This window comes from Diadema antillarum, unplaced genomic scaffold (assembly GCF_040938485.1).
Source record: "Diadema antillarum isolate AM-2024a unplaced genomic scaffold, OU_Dant_1.0 scf00000040, whole genome shotgun sequence".
Taxonomy (NCBI): Eukaryota; Metazoa; Echinodermata; class Echinoidea; order Diadematoida; family Diadematidae; genus Diadema; species Diadema antillarum.
In genome coordinates, this window is record NW_027270929.1 from 625,698 (window position 1) to 646,935 (window position 21,238).

The window sequence follows — 21,238 nt, forward strand, 5'->3', positions numbered from 1 at the left end:
ATTTCACTGTATTTGGTAACATTTGGTTAGGTTTCTGTGCGCTTTACGTACGGAAAATAAAAGGCAGATTGATGCTATTAACATGCCAACACACAACGCATTCAATTTTTTTTTTTTGAAATACACCGTGTACAATATGTTTTAGTATAAAGTTTAAAACTTTTAATTTGCGAGTCCTTTATAAAGTTATAAGCATGCTTATTACATTATCAAGCAAAAATTAAAGTATTTAGGGATTCGGATTTGCGCAGAAGACTATAAACAGTGCTATATATGGCGATCGTTCGCAACAGAGACAATCCTCTTCAATAGATATACAATGTAATTCTGTTTTCATGAATTGAAAGAGAAACGAAAAGAAGTAGCCTAAACTTTTGAACTTCATTCAGCTTTCTCACCAATTGAACTTGATTTGATCTGCCACGCATGATCGCTGTGTGTTCTATCAATTCTATTAAATTATTTAATCGGCGTGCTTGTTTTTTATGCAGAATATCACAGGTAAGTTTAATTCATTGAAGTTCATGTTTGTACATATGGCGTGTTCGTTGTTTTGTATTTTCATTTTTATATATCATGTGACCATTACCGGTATCTGATTCTGACCACGAAAATATGGCGACTATTTAAATGCGGAGCATGTACTGGAAAACTGTAATGTCTCCTGCCATTTTCTAGACAAACTAATTTCTAGTCTATCCCCGCTTGAAATGGAAATGAAATAAAAAAAAAACACGAAGTTCAACTTCAAGTTCAGTACATTTCAACCGTTTTGTATAGTGCCTGATTCATGTAATGGACACAATTCTTTAGCACATAAGCAATCACACAACTTTCAGGAATAGATGTGAGTCTTAATGATTGTATCTCATGAAAGAAAACTCTTCTCCTTGCCTGAATTTTAGCTTCTTCCTGTTCAAGCTTGCGTGAAAGAAATAGTTGAACATCAATCGAAATCATTAAGAGAGGCACATCCTTAAAAATAAGCACAGGAGTACTGAGACACACTACGAAATAAAAACGGGCCTTTTATCACTATTGACAACGCATGACATTGAAATGCTTTTTTTCGGGGGGGGGGGGTTAATACAATTGATTATTCTGAAGGTTCGTTAATCACACAATGAAATATGGTTCGTTATTAGCTTAGGTTCGTTAACAAGAAAATTAAATGCGGTTCCTTTCCGGTGGTTCCTTTACCCGAAAGTAATCAAGCAATCATTTTTTTTTTCTAATAAGGTTTGTGAATACAAAACGAAGTGAAGAAGGCCTAAGTATTCATTCCGAATATTTGTCTGTATCATTATTTATACTCCACTTCTCAAATGCAGAAAGACTGTAACTGCAAATGTGATGTAAAAAAAAAACACATTCAGCTTAAGCTACAAGTTAATGGTTTTTTATATGCTATGGTATTACAAAAGTGACTGAGAATAAGAAGTATGTTTATGATACAATCATTGTAAACCCAACGTGAAGCTGTCAAGCCTACATCAACATTCGCTTCTGATACGTATAATATGTGCAGCATTGGCAACTGTGATAAGCGATAATTACTGTGCACGCAACGCCTATAAAGGAAATGTGCCTAATATGGCGGGAATTCAGAATGTTACGGCTGTAAACAGCTGCAGCAGAACACACGCAAAAGCAGTCTTTGATGCTCTGCAACATTACGACCATGTGCGTAATTTGAGGGTTTTTAGTACACGCAAAGAACACGATCTCAATAGACGACTATCGTTAATTAACTTCATTGACTTTTTCTACCGATGCTGTCTTTTGAACCCCCGCCTACAATAGGTTCTCGGGTTCTATTTAGGTATTGGTACTTGCATGCTAAACGCATCCTCTTTAGTTTCCATTGACAACAACATCAGAGGAGAATGGAAGCGATGAACACCCTCGCTAAAAGACGCTTCTCGTAAGACGCATTGCGTGCCCGCCTACAATAGGTTCCCAGGTTCTATTTAGGTATTGGTACAGTAGCCTGACTAGTAACCGCTCACCCCTTAGCGCACGAGTGTAGTTGATGATGACCGCGAATATCTGCCCTACATTCTCGAATACGCACTGCACGCACTGCAGTACGCGTGTGCGCAATGCTAAGAATTCGATGCTCAAACAAATTGCAATATTGAAAGTATTCACGACTATTTTATGATGTTTAAATGCAATTAGCCACATCTGGAGATTCCCGATGGCCGGAAAGGTCTCGTTTACTGAAGTTAGTGGAATTAGTGAGTAGGCCGTGATTTTTTAGTTAAAATCCCGCAAAGTTGAGATAAGTCGTACGAATAGGCGCTAGTCGTCGACCTGACAACTGTCGGCAAATAACTGAACGATATTAGTGTACGTATTTACGTGGAATTGCGTACGAGAACAAAAAAAGTTCGAAACTCGTACAGAGATGGCTCTTGACTAGTTACCGCTCACCCCCCCCCCCCCCCCCCCCACACTATAATTACGTGTGTACAGTATGTGGCGCGTGCGATTTCAGACCACTGATTTATTACCTCCCCCCTCCTCCCCGCTAACTATCCTGTTGGATTTCCGACGAAGTGGGAGGCCCCCCGAAAATTCAGATTTTGAATTATAATCAAAGCAATTGACATTTAATGCATTCCTCTATTGTGACATTGTTATGAATAAATATATAATTATATACATACATATAACTATATATATAATACATGTATATGTACGGTTACAACTCGATCGTTATTCATAAGGTTCGTTAGTCCCAAAATGAAATAAGGTTTCAAATAAAAATGTCCCCGTTTCTCGAACATTATATCGAGTTTCCCGAAGTACACGTTCCAGGGAGTCAAAAAAGGAAATTGCAGCTACTGAAGCAATATGAGTAGATGATTTCAAAACTCACATGAAATCCAAACAGAAGAGAGAGTTGAAGAAAAGAAAGGAAGAGAAAGAGAGAGAAACAAAGAAAAAAAAGAAGAAGGCACAAAGACATTGAGAAAGAAGAGGGAAGATCTAAAGAAGAAGATAGAAGAGATGAAGTTGGGTACAGGAAAAAGAAAGATCACAGAGATGGGATTGTGATGAGGATAGAAGAAATGAACCATATATTAGAAGAAATAAAACAGAAGGAAGAAATGAAGTTGGAAGAATCTGAGTGCAAAAAATAAAAAAAGAGAGAGAGAGAAGTGAGTTTGGAAGAAGAAATGTAAAACTAGAGAGAAGAAAACAAAGAAGATGATTCTACGAAGAAGAATAGCGTAGAAGAAAAGAAAACAAACTGCATGTAGACTTAAAAGAAAACAACTCTAAATTGTACGAGCGAGTGAGCCGAAATTTGTATATTTCCCGTCATCATTACGTTTTGTTCTTATCTTGCTTGATTTTTTCTGCCCCCCCCCCCCCGTATGTTCGAAACCGTTGGAGACTTCATTTGATCCAATTGGCGATAGCTTCAAAACGAAAGAAATTGCAGCCGCTGCTCCGTGAAACATATTGCCTGCAAGATATAAAATGACATGAGTGTGTGAACACAACATACATTGTCATTTTACCGCATCAGCATCACGTTTTGTTCTTACCTTCTTTTTTATATAAAGTTTGGCGAGCGAGCACGGCGAGCGAGCCGAAAATTTTTGTATTTCAGCTGACAGAACATGGAATTCTTGGGTGAACACAATAAACATTGTCATTATGTCCGTGTCATCATCATGTTTTGTTTTGTTTTTTCCTTCCTCTTCTTTTTTTCTTTTTTTCTTCTTCTTCTTCGTTTTTTCCCCTTTTTTTTTCTTCTTCTTCGTTTTTTTTCTTTTTTTTTGCGCCCGCAAGGAGTGGTGCCCGGGGCACGTGGCCCCCTTGCCCCCCCCCCCCCCCCCCCCTAGATACGCCACTGCTTGGTATTTAGAGGTTAATTTAAACATTACGTTTTATCTATGGTGGCCGATTTAAGTGAATCCTGGCGTTATCAACGGTGTTATAAAAGATGGTTATGTTTACACCATGTTGGTGTAAGAATTTTAACACCCTGATTTTGCCAGTTTATAAGTTTATGTGACCTTGAAACGGGTGGTATCTAAGTCCACACTTTGGTATAAAGGTTAAATTTATTGCTTTCAAGCTATATGTTTCTGTATTTCATAGAATGATGTATACCGATAAGCCTTTTGTTTTATGGAAAGTTTTGAGCCTACAACCAGTTTATGCCAGTTCTGAAATCTATACTGTAGGCCTACAGACATTGACATAGCACGCCGTCTAGGCTTTTAATGGATGGGTGATATAATGATGTTTATAACGAAAGCTTTGTTGAAAAAGTTGTGAGACATTGACATTACATATTTATAATGGATTTCTTTTGGAAAGTTCCTTGTTTGCCACGTTTGTACAACTTGAAATGATCCTAGAAAAAAAAAATGGAAGAAACAGAAAGCAAGAAAAGAAAGAGAAAAAAGAAAAGGAATATTAGAATAAAATAGCGGAGGGCACTGGTAATGCACGTGAATTTATTTGCATTGGATCTATTCAGCGTTTTAGATGTTTTAATAATTGATCGCTATACATCAAAGACCTCACGAATCATTCATTTCAGTACATTATGAATAATGGCTATTTCATAACTTGTATACAGGGGAATCCTGTTCTAACGAGATCGGATACAACGAGAATCCGTTTATAACGAGATAAATCGTCCGGTCCCAAACAAATTTGCATGTTAGCCTAAATGGAGATTTGGAGTTCCGGCTATTGCGAGATAATTTTCGGGCCTAAAAACGGAGAAGAGCAAAGATGAATTTATGCGGATTTTTACACAACGACAACTTATTCTCTTTTAAGCCGAACTAACAATGGGCAAAATCACGCTTTATTTCAAAACCAGAAAAGGTTAATTCTCCGTAATTATTTGAACTATCGTTTCATGCAAACATAATTATGCCAGTGCCAAACAGAAGCAATCAAGGTGATAACGGCGCTACAAGTTCATAAAGTCTCTTTCCGAGGGCCGTGATGGAACAGCATCGGAATATTTAGAAGCTATAGCCTTCGCTATAATGCCGAAATGTCATCACAAACGCTACAATTCGAATTAACGTTATCTAATGGCTTAAACAAGAAAAAATATGGTGTATATATACAGTATAATGTTTACGTATCCTACTCTCTAAAAAAAAATCGAGTGAAAAGAGTGAATACAAAAAAGAGTGAATTTCGAGTGAAATTGGAGTGAATTTTGAGTGAAAATGTTCTTTTTCACTCATTTTGGAGTGACGTCAGGGATCACTCCAAAATCTTCGAGTGATCCCTGACGTCACTCCAAAATGAGTGAAAATGAGCATTTTCACTCAAAATTCACTCCAATTTCACTCGAAATTCACTCTTTTTTGTATTCACTCTTTTTAGAGTGAAAATTTTCACTCGATTTTTTTTTAGAGAGTAAATGTTTCCAAAGATATACGTAACGGGAATATCTGTGAGCGGCGAACACAGCGAATTGTATGTTTTGGGAGCTTTGAACATGTTCAAAAATCCTTTGCGATAGAAAGAACTGCTTGTTAAAATTAAAACCGTTCTTGAGTTTGATCGCAACCGTTACCGAGCCCTGACGAAAGTTAGAATCTGCCATTATTCGCTGCATGCTTTCGCAAACATTGGCCGCTCAGTTAGATACCCATTTACGTAACTTTGATAAGATGAATTGAATTAAATGTCAAAATTAAGATACGATGGGATCGTACTGTATGCTAAAATTTTGATTAAGTCAACTATATATAGCCTATCGAAATACAAGTACTATTTCACTCGATTTTGCAATCCACAGTTAGCCGGTATCTTTACGTGGTTTTCGTTTTCTTATAAAACGGCATTGACCCATCAAAGTCGTCGGGTAAAACATTCACGCAAAGCACGCATTCAACCTCATGCATCACAACCGAGAAGCTGTTTCCCTGGAAGAAATAAAAGATGAGAGTGTAAATTGTGGTGTAAACTTTCACCATAGTACACGTGGTTTATATAGTAATTTGTCATAGAATGAAGGATGCATTCGGATTTTACTCACAGCTTTCATCCACGCGAGTTACGCTAAACGCAGCGTTGATAGCGCGATATTACCTGTAGTTGCATAAATTTTGCTTCATCTCTCTCTCTCTCTTCTCAGATGTGCAGCTTGATCAGCATAGGGCTAACAAAAGGAAGGCCCCATATACGATATGATTATATGATTTGTCAAATCTGAAATATTTGATAACATGTGTCTAGAACAAAAATAGTAATCATCGCGAACCCTGCTCTCTCATTTTCCTGTCGCATTTCTTGTTTTTCTGTTCATCAATATGACATCGTCATAATAAAATGCAGGTAGCCCAATTTTAATAGAGCATTTATATATAGATAAAGTGTAAATTCCACAAGCGTTAGGATACGAGAATCCGGATTATTATGACGAGCAAAATCACCCGGAACCGACGATCTCGTTATAACGGAATTCCCATCTATAAAATTCTATTTTCGCAACTATAAATAAGCAGACCCGTCTTCCACATGATAATAATAACGACACATGTCAAATGCAGCATACTTACACAATAAAGAAAGTGAACAACAACAAACCGAACATTAATGTGATATTAGTCAGATTGTTCGAATTCGGACATGGAAATTGAATACAATTATATAGAATATCCACCACACCGCATATTGCTGCCAAAAATTTATGTTTATCTCAGCCTCGGCGCACGTGTTGGCAGACTTGCCCTTTGCTAGTTAGCATCATTCAGAAAGGGACTTAGCATCATTCAGAGCCTTGTAATGTGCGGCGCGCGCGCCATGTATTATAGTGAGCGGCTACTAGTCAGGGGTGAGCGGCTACTAGTACAGGATGTAACGACGAAGGTATCGCGCGTTTATTCCGTTATCGGACTTCGTGAGCAGATGATCGTAATACACATAAGAAAGAGCAATATCGCCAAGCACATTTCACAGGATTGGATCGGGAAGAAGATAATTTGGTGAAGTTATTCACAATAAAGTATCAAAGTGAGCGGTTACTAGTCAAGCTACTGTACTTGCTATTCAGAAAACGCATCCTCTTTAGTTTCCATTGACAACAACATGGGAGAAGAATGGAAGCGATCAACGCCCTCGCTATAAAAGACGCTTCTCGTAAGACGCATTGCGTGCCTTTTTTTCTTTCTACTGTTTCCTATTGTTTGTGAGTTAAAAACTTGCGGCAAACCACAACGCAGCCGACACACAACGCGTACCGACTCATTCATGCGGCGGCAGCGGCACGGACACAAACGCGCCGAAGTTTACATTCGGGCTGCCGTATTGGTCAGAATCGTTAATGACAGACCTGTCCTGCGATTGGTTAATTATCTTACATACCCAAGCTATCGCCTTATAAGCCTTTTCGCAGTTGTAACTGCGCATGCGCGAGAAAATCGGGTTTGGAGATAAATTAACCAAACAGTCAATGCGTGCGCGGCTCGGGCCGGGCGATCGAATCGACAGGTGATTCGTGAATGCATTGTGGATGTTGGCGGACCAACGAACGGTAATTTTTGCCGACATTCTGTGAATCTTGACTCTAGGCCTTTGATAATCTGTTTATCTATATATTCCTATATTAATGAATCATGTATTTTTTTTTTTTTTTATTTTTTTTTTTTTTTTTGCGTTGTGAGATTTTAGACGATCTTCAATCATAGTCAGTTTTAGACTAGGTCCAGGCTAACTGCGACAGCCGTCGCACGAAGCGGCGCGGTCCCCGGGGCTAGGTCCAGGCTAGGACAGGTAGGCCGGATAACGTGGCTTTCAGACAAAACATCACATATTAAAGATAATGGATGGGACTGTTAGTGTTGTTAAGAATGAGGTTCTAACTTCTATAAATGGCATAGATTTCTAGGCCTAATGTTGAATATGTTTTCAGGTGCAATATTTATTCATGGTTACGTACAGGCCAGGAACTGATGTTTGAGATTGCATTAATTGGATTTTTGACAAAAATACTCTTATGTTTGAATTCTGAATTCTGTCGATTTGATTGTTATGTAGACTGTTAGGTCTAGAGCACTCATAGAGCACTTACTATACCCAGTAATGGTAAATGACACCACCTTTTCTTCATGAATATTTGCTTCAAATATTTACTCTTTTAAATTACTTTTTGCAAATTCAAATTCATTGTTAGTTTACATCAATATCAAACATCCAGAAAGTGCTGAAAACATAAGCTAACAGTAACATCCAAATGTTAAAAGAAAAAAAAATTATACCTACTTTAATTCCATAGTCACCAAAATGATCCCGTACGGTTTTGGGACTTTTGTACACGAGTGTGCACTCAAACAAATGCCACTGTATTTTACGTTCGTGCCCGTATAAGGTCATATTACTTGTAATTTGACCTTGTACTTGTAGAAGTGGTCTAGAGAAGACTATAGATCTACGTGTAAACTCAGCCTATAGTATGAGTATGACATGTTATTGTAAAACCTTAATTAAATGGGAGTCTTTGGATGAGAGAGCACATTTTTTTGTCACTGTGAGAAAGATGTTGAAGGTGTGAGTGTAAAGTTGTTATGTTTAATATTGTGTACGGTGTGCGTGTATGTCTTAGCATCTTGTTTACATTTGTGGAGAGTGAGTCATCAGATCTATGTCTAGCGTCAGAGCATGAAAGAGGCTTGCAAGTAATATTGCATAACCATGCACAGTGCCTGATTCCCCCATTCTGCGGGGAGCAGTCGATTTGGTTCACAATTCCAATTGTTCTAACTTCTCCGCAGGATGGTGGTGGTGGATTTGACAAGCACCGGCATGGTACTGTGCACTGTTTCTTTATGCAACCTACTTTTTGGTCTTTGCTTCCTTCATTTTTTTTTTAATTGACAGAACCCTTTCCGGTGTAACTATCGAAAATCCTTACATGTTGGTCTATATTGCTATATATTTTTTTGTGTATCGTTATATTTCTTTCATGTTCAATGCCCAACTAGCTATGCATTAATTCAGTTGGGCCTAGAAGATGATTAATTATGCCTACTTTTGTGTGTTGGGCAGTAGAGCCAGCACATTTTAGTTTTTACACATAAAGATGGTTTGGATAGATAGTATCGTAAATTATTTTGTTTCCTTTTCTTCCACTTCAGCTCGAATCACCATGAAGCTGTGTGCAGTTGTCGGCTGTAGCAATGGATCTTATCAGCTGGATAAGTGGAAGCAGGGAAAATGCTCCAAGCATCAAACTTTCAATGGACTAGGGTGTTGTGATTGTGATCCTCCATTTCATCTCTTCCCATTTCCCACTGAGAAGCAAGATCAAGATGGCAGAAGGCGATGGAATAAGCTTATGAACCAAAAGGATCAATCAACTGGTAAAAACTGGATAAACAAACCTCATGATAGAGTGTGTTCGAAACATTTCCCGGATGGGAAACCAACCTTGGCGCATCCTGATCCTGTACTTCATCTTGGATACAAACTTTCACCGCAAATAGCACCAAAGCGTGCACCACCAAGAGATCGTGAAGAGCCAACCAAATCTAGGAAAAGAGTTTGCCGTACTCCCACTACATCTTCAACACCAAGTCCATCTATTGGCATGGCTGCTTCAGTGAAGGTTGAAGAGGATCACAGGTACACTTACAAGTGTGATTGCAAGCCTAGTTGTGATTGTGTAGGCTGCATCCAAAAACAGGCAAAAATTATTTCTCTTGAACACAGAGTCAAGGAGTTACAACACAAATTAATTTCAAGACAAACTGAAAACAAAGGACCAAAGAGCTGCAGAAAGAAACTTATATGTGCAGAGAACATAAGTACTGACAAAGATGTTAACCATTGTACAGGTATCAGCTCCAAACAAGCATTTGAGGACATGTACAAATTTGTAGAGCCTCATGCAAAGACAATGAGCTACTGGAAGAGTGCTAAATGTAGCAGGAAAGGCCGTCCATTCAAGGGTACCCCAAAGAAATCTGGTCCAAGGAGAAAATTGCAACTCAAGGATGAATTTCTACTTGTTCTGATGCGTCTTCGATTAGACTTGACTGTCCAGTTTCTAGCATTGCTGTTTGGAATTGTATCCAGCACATGCTCCCAGATAATTACAACTTGGTTAAGGTTCCTTGCAATGACCCTAAAACCTCTGATTGTGTGGCCAAACAGATCATCCATCTCTCTTAATATGCCCATACAATTTAGGAAGCACTGCCGGAACATTAGATCCATAATTGACTGCACGGAAATATTCATTGAGAGGCCACGATCACTTGACCTGCAGGCATCAACTTGGTCAGATTATAAGAAACATAATACCATTAAAGTATTAGTTGGGATCACGCCAAATGGGCATATTTCCTTCTTGTCAAAAGCCTACGGAGGAAGAGCATCTGATGTTGCAATCTTCAGAGAAAGTGGGTTTCTAAGCCTCCTAGACCCAAATGATGTTGTAATGGCCGATAGGGGATTTCCAATACAGGAAGAATTACTCTTGCACCATGCTACGCTTGAAATACCACCAGCTGCACAAGGCAAGCGTCAGATGACAAGGAGTAAAGTGCAAAAGACAAAAGTTATTGCCAATCTTAGAATTCATGTGGAGAGAGCAATTAATCGTTTGAAAGATTTTAAAATCTTAAACAACACAATGCCTCTCACACTTGTACCCAGCGCAGATGATATATTGATTGTATGTGCAGCTCTAGTTAATCTGCAACCAGATCTTATTAAGTGATGTTCAGGTGGACTACAAACTTTTGTGGTAGTTTTATGTCATGACTATGATTCAAAATATTTTTGTGAGGTCAAATAACTGAAAAAAAATTGTAATGGAAAAGATGTACATATATATCCAAAACAGAGTAAAGTTTCAATTCTTCAAAGTGATGTCTTACTGCTTTTGTACTTAAAAAAAAAAATTACATATACTACAAAGTATTTCTTCGAAAATATTTTCTTTCATATCCTTTTCCCCCCTCTCGTGCTTTGAAAGAGACAGCAAAACAACACAGTGGTGGATCCAGGCAGGGGACAAAGTTGATGCGCGCTCCCTCTGTAATTTTAAGCCACAAGATAGTTATGGTAAATTGCAAAAATTGAATGAAATCAAATTTTTTTATAAATGTGCTATTTTGTGGTGCTGGGTGAATAATTTTAATGCTTTGTTAAATCATTTTCAAAAGAAAATACCGAAAACTTTGGAAATATTGAATTGTTCCCATATAGGTATTGTATGTACTACATGTAGGGTCCTATAGTGATATTTTGCCATTTGTCATAATTATAAATGAAAATATGTTGTACAAAATGATTGCAAGTACTAGTAGGTTTAATTGTGTTTTGGGACAAAATCCAGCACTTTCTGTAGATCAAGTAAAAAATTTTTGAATTCACCAAAACATTGAATGTGTACACTAATATAGCTAAATCTAATTGTCATTTTGTGCCAATTTTATATTTGCTCTTTGTGCCCCCACTCATTCCAAATCCTGGCTTGTGTAATAGAATCAATGCTCAATCCATTCTAAATTTCATCTCACATTGTCTTAGGTGCTGTTGATGTAATGCACCTAACATTGCTTTTAGGTGCTAAATGGTTTCTAATGTGTTTATCATTTAACTTTGACCAATTGTTATACAGGGTGGCCCAGAAAAAATGGCCTAACCTATTTCCCACGGATTGTTTTTGCAATGAATGGTATCAGTGGATGAGGTAACGTCTTCTGAGAAAAATGACACCAAGATCAGAAAATTTGGTTCAGCAGTTTTCATTTAATAGTACATTGTGTGGGGCAAAGTCACGCCTTAGAATTGTTCTCTTGTCGGCTACCCCTGAACTGAAAATGGTGGAAATCCGGGCGTACCACAGCTAGAAAGAGTAATCAGATTAAGTTGATCAATTCTTACGAGTAGTCTCTAGTCAATACAATTTATCAACTGAATCAGATTACCCTAAACAACTGTGGTACGCTCAAATATCCACTATTTTCAGTTTAGGGTTAGCCGACGAGAAAATTTTTAGGGCTCGACATTACCTGACAAAATGTACTAGAAAATGAAAACTACTCAACCAAATTTGCTCATCTTGGTGTCACTTTTCTAATCAGATGTTACCTTATCCACTGATACCATTCATTGCAAAAACAATCCGTGGAAAATAGGTTAGGCCGTTTTTTTCTGGGCCGCCCTGTATAGTAAATAAAGAAGCTTTAATAGGAGTGAACTGTAATTTGTTAAACAAATTTCGGCATTACTCTCATGTGGTGAAGGTCGCATGTTCGATCTGTAATGAATATCGCAAGTCACCAAGTCACAAAAAAACTGGAAGTGGGATTCAAACCTGCCATCTACTGCATGCAGGGCAGGAACTTGCCCACCAGGCTGTTCTGGTTCAAGGCCAAGTCACAATCTTCGGCACGTGGGAGTAATGCTGAACACTTGTTTGAAAATTATTGTAATATTCAGGCGCGGTTCTACGGGGAAGAGGGGGGCTTAATTGTACATTATATGTCAGTATACAGGGAAACCCCGTTATAACGAGCTCGGATATAGCGAGATATCGCTTTCAACGAGGAGATTTTACTGGTCCCATTTTCATTTGCACATATCAAAATGGTACAAAAATGCATACGTTTATAACGAGGTACCGGTTATAACGAGGAAAAATTGGCGGTCCCTTGGACCTCGTTATAACGGGGTTTCCCTGTATAATGATTATAATCTTTGGCTCTAGGTCCGCACTTGGTAATACATGTATGTATCTTGTGATTCCATGACTACTGAGAGTCTGTACAGAAATTTATACAAATGAAACAAAATGTAATTCAGTTACATGTTCAGGTGTTTTGTTTTATTAGAAGTGAGCCAGTCTTCAATGCATTGAAGCTCAGACATTGAGGAGGTAGATCTTTTTCTGTATACAGTGTAAGTACACCCGATAAAATTTAGTAAAACACATAACCTTAATGCCCGCTGAACACTACACGATGGTCTTCAGCCATGAAGTAACATGAAATTGCATACATTTTCTGCACAGTGGGTCAATGGCCAGTCTTAAAAAATTTGACATGTCAAATCCTTAAGACTGGTCTTAAGACCGAGTCTTAAGACTGGAGACTGACAAGGTTGTGACGTCACACTTCTGGTCTTAAGACCGGTGAATCTTGGCAATAGTACGCGGTGGGCTTTAGTTACAATTTGATGAAAAACCTGATAACCTTTACCATCATTTTAAAGGTTTTAAACTTTGTTACAGGCTACTAGTCTTGTACATTAAAGTTTGTTGCTTTAATTATATCTAGGGAGCACACAGGTCTAGTACTGATACTGGATGGAAATAAATTAAGAATGAAGAATACACACACATTTACCTACATGTACATGTAGGTGTAATACTGACATTGTATTGAAACAGCTATCAAGAATGCAGAGAAATTACATGTACATGTAACCTCATAGATCACTCATGATTTTCCCAGTCTACTTGTTTTGTCACGTTTATCCCACCATCACTTGTGCTTGCACATTGAGTAATTCCCTTTAAAAATGGTTACATGAATGATGAATTTGAATGTAAAGAACTATTTGAAAGATGTTTTTTTTAATATGGCCATGTCATTAAAAGAGAAAGATGCATGTAATGAATATGCACCTGTATTTGAGTCTTCAAATTCTTATGTGCTGTACTTACACAAGTTATCTTTTAAAGTCATAAGTAGCTGCCTGCAGTAATAGAGTAAAAGGGTTGAGAGGGTGAAGAATGCATGAGAGAGATTGAGAGAGCACTAAAAAAAAGTGAGAAAAGGGGGAGGTGGGGGGGGGAGAGGTAGAACAGTACACGAATACGTGCAGTCAACCTCGCTGAAATTGAATACAAATGAACAAGAAAAAAATCCTTTCACAAATGTTGCTTTACACAATAAAATAAATACTGGTTTACACCTATCTGAACCAGAATTTTTCTTTGACTTATACGATTATTCGAGTTGTGTGAAGATTCGGAGTAGCATCTCTTAAATTCCATATCTCAGACTAGCGTCTATTAAATTCCATATTAAAGCAAATACATCGTTCTCATCAGGGTCATTGTGAATAACTCTTGAAGCATAAAAAATGGCAAGCATAATTGCATTTTGATATTAATAATCTATGAGAAAAGAGTGTGAATCTGTATGCAGTCATTTAGGCAAGGCACAGGTATTTCCCAGTGATGTACATGTACATGTATGTAAGTACATGTACATGTAGTAGCAGGTATAGCAATGACGATTTTTGTTTCCTTGAACAGTGCAAACTCACAATATGCTTACGACCAATAAAATTACCTCGATATTTCAAGTTCACGTATCTTTTCATTTCATCTATGAATAAAATCAGAAAATTAATGATACTAGCAAAAATATCTTAAAGATAGAGACATTTGCAGCCTAAAACCTGATATGTTCATACACCTTGAAAAGTCACAAAACTTTGCATGAATAAATGTTAACTCTTCTCAAAATGTGTGTGAAATCTTAGAATCATACCTTTAATACAATATTTGTAAAGTATGGAAACTAATCAACTAGTGTCGCCTGATATCGCAATATACATTTTAACCAGATAAAATTTAAAATGATGAGACTTTGTCATGTCCCCTTGAACTAGCTCAGACAAAATATTACAAAGTACTAATTCAAGGTTCTAGATTGATAACTGCTTTATGTGAAAGACATAAATAACCGAAGAAATCTCACATTTTAGGCTGCAAATGTCTCTGTCTGCCATTAACCCTTTATGCGTTACGTTCGCAATTTTGCACAATTGTCATGAAATTCAAAGGCAGGAAGTACTGCTCATTGTTCTGGGAATGAACAATCGAAAAAATCAATACCTTTCTCCCAAGGTGCTGGGTCTGTTGGGGGACCAATTCAATGCACTATTAACCCTCTCATTACCATAGGCATGTAGATGTCTAGTAAGTCAATGGAGTTTGCAAGGTCTGGTACTGAGAGGGTTAATGTGCTCAGAAAAGTATTTAAGTTCATTTTCTTGGATATCACTCTTTAAGTAATCTTAAAGTAACGCATAAAGAGTTAAGGGGTAAAAGGTAGTGTGAATGATAAATATTTTCCAGATATTTTAAGTTATATTCCATTCATAGTACTGTCAATATTCAATACAGTTGCTGCACACACTATGCTACGGTTCATGGCTTTTACTGACAAGTTCAGGGGCAATGTGTTGGCAGAAGAATTTCTCGGCCACATCCATCGCTTTGTTCCACATTTCTCTATTAAAAAAAATGCGCTCTAGATGGAATCCTGATTGGGTGTATACAAAGAAGTCACACCACGTGCGTCCAGTGATCCCCATTTGGCACTGAACTTGATAATAGTACTGGTGATTGTTTTTCAGTTTTGTTTCTCCATCTACCATGGTGAGATAGTCGAGATTCTCAGCTGTTGGTTCCTCAAAGGCAATGGTCCGAGGACACTTTATCTCTAGGACTCCAGGCTCATCACAGCACTTACAAGAAACCAATCCATCAGGTGAAGCTCCAAGAAACACCTTGATTGGATGGACGAATAGACCACACTCCTTTACCTGTACACTTTGGTGGCCATTTTCTTTTTGGATTGTTTCATATGCATTCCTTGCGATTGGCTCCATTATCCGTCCATACTTCAGATTCGGTAAATTTCGATCAATAGTAGAACGACCCATCAGTCTTTCTATGATAGGTTTTGTGTCCTGACTTTTGGAAGAACATGGATCATCGAGCGTAGCTTGCCTTGTAATGGCTGATTTCAAGTTAGATGCTGTTATCATTCCTGCACGAAATTTTGCCCACTGTATATTTTCTGCTTGGCCTCTTGTATGTTCTTCCACGACATTAACTTCCTCCTGTGTATACGTAGGCAAACCATTCAGGAACGACTCTACAGTCTCATACCTGCCACCTAAAGTTGTCAGACAGTCGGGATCGACTGAATTCTTTGTTTCAACTTCTACCTCTTGTCCCAGATTGAAGTCTACTTCAGGAGAGTAGTTCACAGATGGTGACACATTGTGGCTTTCTTCATCCTGTAAATACTTAAATACTGTTGATCTCTCACAAGTTGGGTACATGGCATTCGCAAGTTGTCTTGCTGGTGGTATTGCCTTGCTTCCCATTGGGTTGAATAGCCTCTTTACTGCTGTGTTGACTGGCTGTTTGCGTTTCCCTGTATTAGAGAAAAAAAAATGGAATCAACATTGAACCCCAAAATACATAATAAATAATTTTGATAATTTCCTTCAGAGGCCTTTCAACCTAAATATACTTTTTTAAAGTTCATTAAATATCAGAAGTTATTAAACAAGTAGTAAAAATTTACATCCTAGATTCATACTTTATTGTAGTTTTTTGTTTTCCAATTCTTTTGATAAAACACACGGCTTAAAGCCACTGTTTAACATCGTAACTGATCGATTTAAAAAATTCTAAAACTGTGTAGCCTGACCTCTCTAATCATGTTCAGATGGATGAAAAAACAGCCAAGAATGCAAAAATAATGAAAGAAAACCAGTCATTATCAAGATATCTATGAAAGTTGTAGTTATTATCGCTAGCTATAATAACTCCAGTACTGTAGTCTATGGGGTGATCTTTTAGGTTTTCACTCTTTTGAAGCACTAAATAATAACATTGAAGCCTAATTTTTTCACAGGTGCATTTTTACACCCCATCACATACTCTGATAGCATGTAGGACCATGCAGCTCAGATTTTTTAAATCTAGAAACTGTTAAACTATGCCTTTAATATACATGTACAATAACAAAATATTGGCCTATTTATCGAGGGAGGAAGATAATTCAATTCTAAACAAAAAAGTTACCTTCTATTACTCCTCTCCTTTATCATAAATTTGGGGTCTAAATCAATTCTTGATCATGCTAACCATCAGGCATCAGGCACTGGCATATTTTCCACTTTTGGTCATATTTCCCGAACCCTGTCCAAACAATAGAAAGTCAATGGGAGAAATTTATATTTCCCGGACAATTAGGTGGGAAATAAGATTCTGATCGGGAAATATGCCATCCCTCCTAACCATTACTCATAATCCATGGATGAATTAATGTAATGATTAAAAAAAAAAGAAAAAAAAGGGGGGGTATTGAAAATAGGAAGTAAAGTATGCTTACTTTTGTTTCCATAGCTTGGTTTCACCCACTGCATCTCACACACTGGCTTGCCATGAAGAACTGCAGCTGCACCCCCACTGTACACATTCCAACTGCAGACTTTCGATGTGCATGGTAGATGTCGATTTTGCGACACTCCAGTCATGAAGGCATGATCCAACTTGAAAACCAGTGCAGCAACATGGTTGCATGAAGATCCCAGACTGTAGAAAGTAGAATACAAATCATAATGTAATTAACATATATAGACAACAATATAATAATAGTTTTAAACTTCAAAACGGAGGTATCATCCTACTCTTACCCAGTCGGGGAGCCATTGGTATGAGCTGTGCAAATTTACGTGTCATGCAGTTTCTATAGTTGGAGACAGAAATGAACATTATCGAACTTGTGGAAAATATTGTCCTGTACACCCTAGTGATAAAATATCCTTTTTTTCATCCCACTCCTTCAATTGGATACATGTTACATGTAGACTCTATATCTTGATGATGTGCTTCACATCATGCTGATCACTGATCTTGTTCATATTTTATTAAAATATACTAGATCTCGACTCGAGGGATTAGCACTGGCGGACCCCCCCCCCCCCCCAAATTAAATAAATCAATCTGTCAGATAGAGGGCAGTGCTGAAATTTGTGTTGGCCATAGAGTTACATGGTGTTTGCAGGAGTGTGTGTAAGTTGCTTATTCAATTGGATAGGAGAAAAAAATACAGTGCGCTCATCAAAACCTAAATTTTCCACAACTGGACGCAAGAAGAGACAAGGTAAGTATTTTGGGTTTTTAAATCAAACGGTTCATTTAGATGCCCATTTGTACGGCACATAGATCTAGACCTAAGTCACCTAGTCCCAAACAATATAGTCTACCTTCGTATTAACTATTATTCAGCAATTTACTAGAGTCTAAGTGCAAGTTTATCTGGCAACAACATCATTGCATAATTTGTGTGATTCTTACCCAGCAAAGCAACTACAGTAGGCACTGTAGATTTTTCCGGAGGACTTGTCAATGGCAACCCACACGCTGTGAGGTATGTTTTTTACTGCCAATGAGGGAGTACATTGTGCTTTCAACACAGAAACTTCACTTTCCGCTGAAATTGGGTGGTAGAATATTTCGTGGAGCCACTTGCTGTTGAAGTAAGAGAAGGCCTTTCCCTCTTTGTAGTCTGAGAGTAATCTTTCTTGCAACGTTTTTGGTCTAGTACCACGCGATTTCCGTTCCATCTTACTTGCTTCACTGGGGCAGGGCGCCTCGCTTAACAACCACTCGGCTATTTCAAAATAACTAACGGGTGGCCAAAACTTCACTCCTTCTTTTTCTGGCAACCAGTCATCTTTCAGGTCCGCCAACGGATCTGGAATTTGTTTTCCGTTTATGAACAACAATTCTGCATACTGTTTTGACCGCGATCGTTCTTCTTCAACTTCGCTTGGTTTCACACTGTATCCAAATCGCACTGCGCTGTAGACTAACGCTTGCAGCTCCGCTTTCAAACCCGTCGTTTTTAGTCCTCTTATGCGAAGAAAATCCTTTAAAGCGTCCACTTTCCAAAATTTGATTTCTTCCAAGGTTAGCTGACGTTCATTTTCCGTCCCATTTGCCTCCATTTTCGATAAATAGTTAAATATTCATTTCTGAATTCTAATCGTCACTGTACACACGTACGATTCAAGTGCAGACTACGATTATTATAAGTTTGTTTATCTCCAATGACCTTTGACATAAACCCACAATGCAATGCGCGCCGAGATTGCGAATCGGCTTATTCTTGCGGTCGGCTACACGTCACTTCCGGTTGACTGGAGTGAAAACAAACAGCTTGCAAGCGCTAAGCCTGCATAATGCGCATACTGCATGCTGTGCATGTGCGACGCGTATAATTTATGTGCAACTCTACGCAGACATGGGGACTGTTTTTCATTATTCATTTTGTCATTTGTGCCATCATTCATGAGACACATGCATATGCATCATGTCTTGCCAGCAATATTCTAATAATCTGGATCCTGTCGATCGATCGGTCCCGGTATTTTGCCAAGTTGAAGGCAGTCGGACTGGACCTGTGCCCGTATGAAATCGCGGCAGGACTCTGAATCAACGACCCGACAAAATGGCCAGATGTGCAGTAGAACCTCTTTGAGTAGGCCCTACCCCGATATCTACGCTTACTTAGTACCTCATAGAAACTTCAGGTAGGTCTACGGGCCTAACGTTAGTACTGTAGTAGGCTTAGGGTAGGGCCTAATTTAGGGTAGGCCTAGGGCCTAATCCTGCCGCCCGCACAGCTACAGTAGTACAGCTTGCGCTAGCGCTATGCTCGCGGGGCGCCCCGGCAGAAGACACGTACAGCGTTACCACTCCAGGCTAGGCTCACGCGACTGTTTGTTTTCACTCCACCGCTATCCATGACCCCGTGACAAGCAAAATACCTGGATGTCCGACCATGAGAATACGGCAGTGCGTGCGATGGAGCGTAAACGCCGTCGCTAAGCAGGAGTGTTGTATTGTTTCGTCCTGTGAAAGGAAACAGGTTGTGAGCTTGAACGTAGCCTGAACTTTGAGAGCGATTTTCTCCGTTATTTAGAAAATGGACTGACATCTTAAACGTAGTTAATATTCGTTTTTATGACCTATAGGGATATCGAAATGAGTTGTTTTATATATCAGTGTAAAGCTTAGAGTCTGTAGAATTCACATATAGGCATAACTACGATTTCATTTTTTGCGACTTTTGACTCATTCCGACGGAGCGCATCACATATACACATACCTCCCAACTGTTCCTGTATATGGGAATGTTCAACACCTGCTTTATAGTGTTATCGGGAAGATGGACAAAAACTTTTTTTTTGGGGGGGGGGGGAGCATTATTTTCCCTGTTATTTGTATTTACTGAATTTTAAGATTGACAGGTATGCATACATGATGCATGTTTTCCTGTCTGCCATTTCCAAGGGCCCTTGACTTGTGCATACAATTGCTAGCAAAACAAGGTGTTGTTGAGTTGGTTAGTGTGAAAAGCCTTTTCTTTTTGAAATTTGCGATTGTGATTGTATACAATAATGAGCTTGGAGAAAACTTTATCCAGCACCCTGCTCCTTCTGAATAATCTAGTCTCTGAATGATTCACTTGCTCATTTTGACAAGTGGAATTGCTAGATTTGCCCATCGGCCATCAGTGAAAAATGTACCGGTATGTGTTTAATGGCTTCTTTGAATATTTCTCAGCTACACTGTAAAACTGCTGAACACTAGTAGCAAAGTTAGGATATTGTTAAGGCCTCCCAAAGCCCTCTCACTGGGACATGTCTCTCCTTGCTGGCTGGACTCTGTATTGTCTATATGACCCTCTGCTCACTTTTCTTGCAATTACTAGTGAGAATGCCTTGGACAAAGGCTAGTCCTTCTATGGACAAATCCATATTTTCTTTGATGTATCCACATTATTTGGTTTTGATTAAAAACTGGCATGATTGCCTCCTACTATGTCATGTTAGCAAAGTTCAGGCTGTTTGTGAAGCAAAACTCGCCACAACTGGACTACATTGTGACATTTAGTAGCTCTGCACCAAATTTGCTGGTTGCTTAAATCCAGTAAATCAATTCAATTCACATGTACAAGATCAAGACATAGCAAGGACCAGTACAGTGCTGATGTAAGAGTACTGGATAGAGGATGTAATGTCCACCAGAATACTTTGAAAGACAATGCCATTAAAGTTTGCTGTCTAATGAGAAATACAGATATAAAGTCATGCACATTACAGTGTACAATGTATATAGCTGGTCAAAGTTATCATATCATAAGCATATACTTTTACACCATTTTAAAACTGAACTCAATCAAAATTATGCTCTTATTTGATTTGTGGTCCATATTTAATTTGTTTGTTGTTGTTGTTGTTGTTGTTTGTTTGTTTTGTTTTATGTCAATGGTAGTGAGCTGTTATTTTTCTCTATTTTTCCTCAGGGAGCTTAAGATGAGTACATTCAAGTCTGAACATGAGAAGAATTCCAAGAGATCAGAACTCATTCTGCAGAGAATACCCCATGTCATCCCTCATAGAGAAG

At 38.4% G+C, this 21,238-nt stretch overlaps 2 protein-coding genes across 2 annotated transcripts in view; one reads left to right on the forward strand and one right to left on the reverse strand.

Moving 5' to 3' along the window:
• Positions 1-21,238, forward strand: part of LOC139711808 (ubiquitin-protein ligase E3B-like) — a 56,451-nt gene that overhangs the window by 21,066 nt on the left and 14,147 nt on the right. Inside the window, exon 18 of the mRNA XM_071623662.1 lies at positions 21,138-21,237. Within this exon, the coding sequence (XP_071479763.1) occupies positions 21,138-21,237 (100 nt within the window). The remainder of the gene's footprint in view (positions 1-21,137; position 21,238) is intronic.
• On the reverse strand, positions 13,845-18,912 carry LOC139712243 (uncharacterized). Its single transcript, XM_071624084.1, has 3 exons — positions 18,122-18,912; positions 17,154-17,356; positions 13,845-16,187 (listed from the first exon to the last, which is right to left on the reverse strand). The coding sequence occupies exons 1-3, from the start codon at positions 18,772-18,774 to the stop codon at positions 15,163-15,165; spliced, it is 1,881 nt and encodes a 626-aa protein (XP_071480185.1). The 5' UTR covers positions 18,775-18,912; the 3' UTR covers positions 13,845-15,162.